The following is a 2,972-nucleotide window of genomic DNA, read 5'->3' as shown; positions in this document are numbered from 1 at the left end:
CCGTAAATTAAGGAACAAATAACGAAAATTTGTTAACTTCTGATTATACGCAAAGCTTAGCAAATGTGATATTAATAATATTTATAAATTTATTTAACACCGAGTGTTGCATTGACTACTTATTATAATTTAATAATTGATTTACACCTAAACTTTCATATTTTATTCAGAATGATAAACCTTGAGTGTTGAGTACCGCGCATTCGCTTGTTTTTGATTTTTCAGTTTTATTTTTTGTGTACCAGTGTTAGCTTATAGTCTTTTTGTGTCTTCTGATATAGTGTTAATTTTATTGTGTGACTATTTGAATAAATTAATAAATTACATATTATATTGGCATAATAAAACAAGTCAATGCCTTTATATATCGCCCTCTCATATCAAATAAGATTAATAACTTTATGAGATGTCTATTTTATTTGCTCACACCTATTCGATATAAGGCTGCCTCCTAAGTTAAAGATTAACAGTTCCTATTACAATATCTGGCTACATAATTATTTTTTATCCAATTGCATTCTTACCGTATCAATTTCTACACCTTTTTAAAGTCTCTTATCCTTCGATTACAGTCAAAACTGTCGCATTCAATAGCTCAAATAAAAACACATTCAGGTGATATCATTTTTGTAATACAAGTTTTATTTCTGTACTTTTTTATTTGGTTTTACAGTAACTGGATTTATTGGTTTCCTATCTAAAAATACTTTTGATCGTTCCGTCAGCTTAAAAGTTTTGCACATTAACGTTACTTTAGCACCTGTTACGTTCTCGTCTAAAGTTTTAACTGTGTTCGTTAGGACATATTTCTTATCGAAATGAGACAAATTTGGTTTTACCATTTTATTTTCTTTGTCCTCCTGTTCTGCGGGCGTGGCTTCCTTTCTACATTCATCATAATCGGACATCGTAGAACTACTGCTGTAATTACAAACGACATCCACCCTAATAACTTGAACGGTCGCAGGACAATCGGTCCTAGATATAGTAAGACTTTTTCTCTTTCCCCTCTTGCGATAAGTGATTTTTGTATCTACAGTATTGTTCTCAATTTCAGTAAGCTTAATGTCTTTTGTTAGGTCTGGCTTGATATCACATTTTTTGATTTTCTTTAACTTTTCGTTGATTGGTTTTTTCTTTACGTTACTGTTTTTTATGTCAACTTGTGTCGCTTTGTTTTCCTTGAATTTATTGTTTAAATAATATAAAATAATGCTTGATTTACTTGATGACGGTCGTGATTGATCATTATTTAGAAGGTATTTTGTATAATTGTAATCGTAATCGCTAAGAACAGAAGATCGCGCCTCAGATAAATATGAATCTTCTACAGTCTGCTTAACAAACATTCTGTGTTTTCGGCTGTCAGGTAAAATCTTATACTTGAAGCTAGTCCTAGGTCTTCTATTTTGCTCAACCTCTCCTTGAAACCGTAAGTTTTGTACTGATAGAAACAAATCGTCACGTTCTTGTAATTTCTTTCCGTTATCACACGTTTCATTTATATCACAGTTCTCTAAATCGTTGCAATAAAACCTGAAACACAAATAACATTGTTAATATGCAGTTACACAATAAACTAATTTCATTTATTGAGGTACGAGTTTAAAACAGATAAACAAATATTAACTTAATTTATAAATGCAAGTAAAAACTATGAAACCTTTCATAAGCGTCCGTCCAACGTGAATCTTCTTCGTGTGCCGGATCGACCATTCGTTTCTGACAGAATCTCCTCGGCTTTTCATTGTGCACCTTGTTCATTTTTGTCTTAGATCTTTCTTGGAGATGTAGCTTAGCGCATTTCATAGTGCTTTGTTAGTACTGAAAATTAAAAGCTTGCTTTATTGTGTTTATTACTATACGATACATAAATTTAATATTCTTTATTTTTACAGTTTATTAAATTATAAGCACCAACAAAACCATTTTAAAAGACTTCTTTCCCACCATATCTATTTACCATTTATATATATGTTGATCTGTAGATGCGTAGTTTATAGAAGACCCCAAATAGAACAAAGTCCCTTTAAAATAACTTTCATTTTATTAGCGTTCTACGAATTGTCATCAATTAAATCCTTTCGTGATTAAAACTTATTATGATACACTATTGCACGAAACTGTTTTAAACCGATAAGCTACGATAACTTTACGTCGTTTTAACTTACATTGTCAATACGTAGTTTACTTATATATAGGTACTAGCGTAACTAAAATCAATATGTGCGTCAGGAAATTAACTCAAGTGTAAAAAAATATTTTATTAACTACCTATGGATATAATAAAATTGTAACTTGCTGATGTCTGTATATATGATATATATATAGGAGGTAGTATTTTAAAGGAATGGAGGCCAAAATATTTGTGTTTAGAATTGTTGTCTGTCTACTTGTATGGTTTATTTCAGCATCAGACCAAATCTACTACGCGATTTTTATTGTTTTGGTCATGGACGTGTGACTTAAAGGTCTGGTGGAGGTTTCATCTTAATAATCTGCAAACAGATTTAGGTATCTGGTTAGGGAACTATATTTAAATAAAGCTGCTTTTGGTTTTGATTTTATTAACGATTGTAGTGAAATCGTAATGGACTCGTTCACACTTACTCTTTTTAATATCGCATTTAATACAAAATACAGACACCAAATAAAAAATTACACAGAAACCCCAAGATGAAGTTCGATAAAGTTATACGTTTGTAGATTACTGGCCCGCGAGCAAAGATTCAAACTCCCGACTGTGTCTATGCACTGGCGACTTAATTTTTTCTCTTCTTAGTGCTCTTCTAAGGAACCAAAATATTTAAATTACACATTGACGTAAACATTATTCAAGTTTATTGGGTAATATCTACAAACACCACTTTCGGGGTCTCCAAGAGAAAAAAAGTTTTACTTCAAAAAATTAAATGTAAGGGCAACAAATATGAATAAAATTGTTTAAATGTAACTTATTAGTAGTTTTTATT

General features: G+C 30.9%; 1 protein-coding gene across 1 annotated transcript; it reads right to left on the bottom strand.

Annotated features, from left to right (window-relative positions):
• Positions 1-252: 252 nt before the first annotated feature.
• LOC123668785 lies at positions 253-1,809 on the bottom strand. The gene is made up of 3 exons (XM_045602478.1): positions 1,656-1,809; positions 654-1,516; positions 253-300 (listed from the first exon to the last, which is right to left on the bottom strand). Exons 1-3 carry the CDS (start codon positions 1,807-1,809, stop codon positions 253-255), a joined length of 1,065 nt encoding a protein of 354 aa, XP_045458434.1.
• Positions 1,810-2,972: the final 1,163 nt, after the last annotated feature.

Source organism: Melitaea cinxia, chromosome Z (assembly GCF_905220565.1).
Source record: "Melitaea cinxia chromosome Z, ilMelCinx1.1, whole genome shotgun sequence".
Taxonomy (NCBI): domain Eukaryota; kingdom Metazoa; phylum Arthropoda; class Insecta; order Lepidoptera; family Nymphalidae; genus Melitaea; species Melitaea cinxia.
Note: the sequence above shows the minus strand (reverse complement) of the source record. Positions and strands in the feature narration are given on the sequence as shown.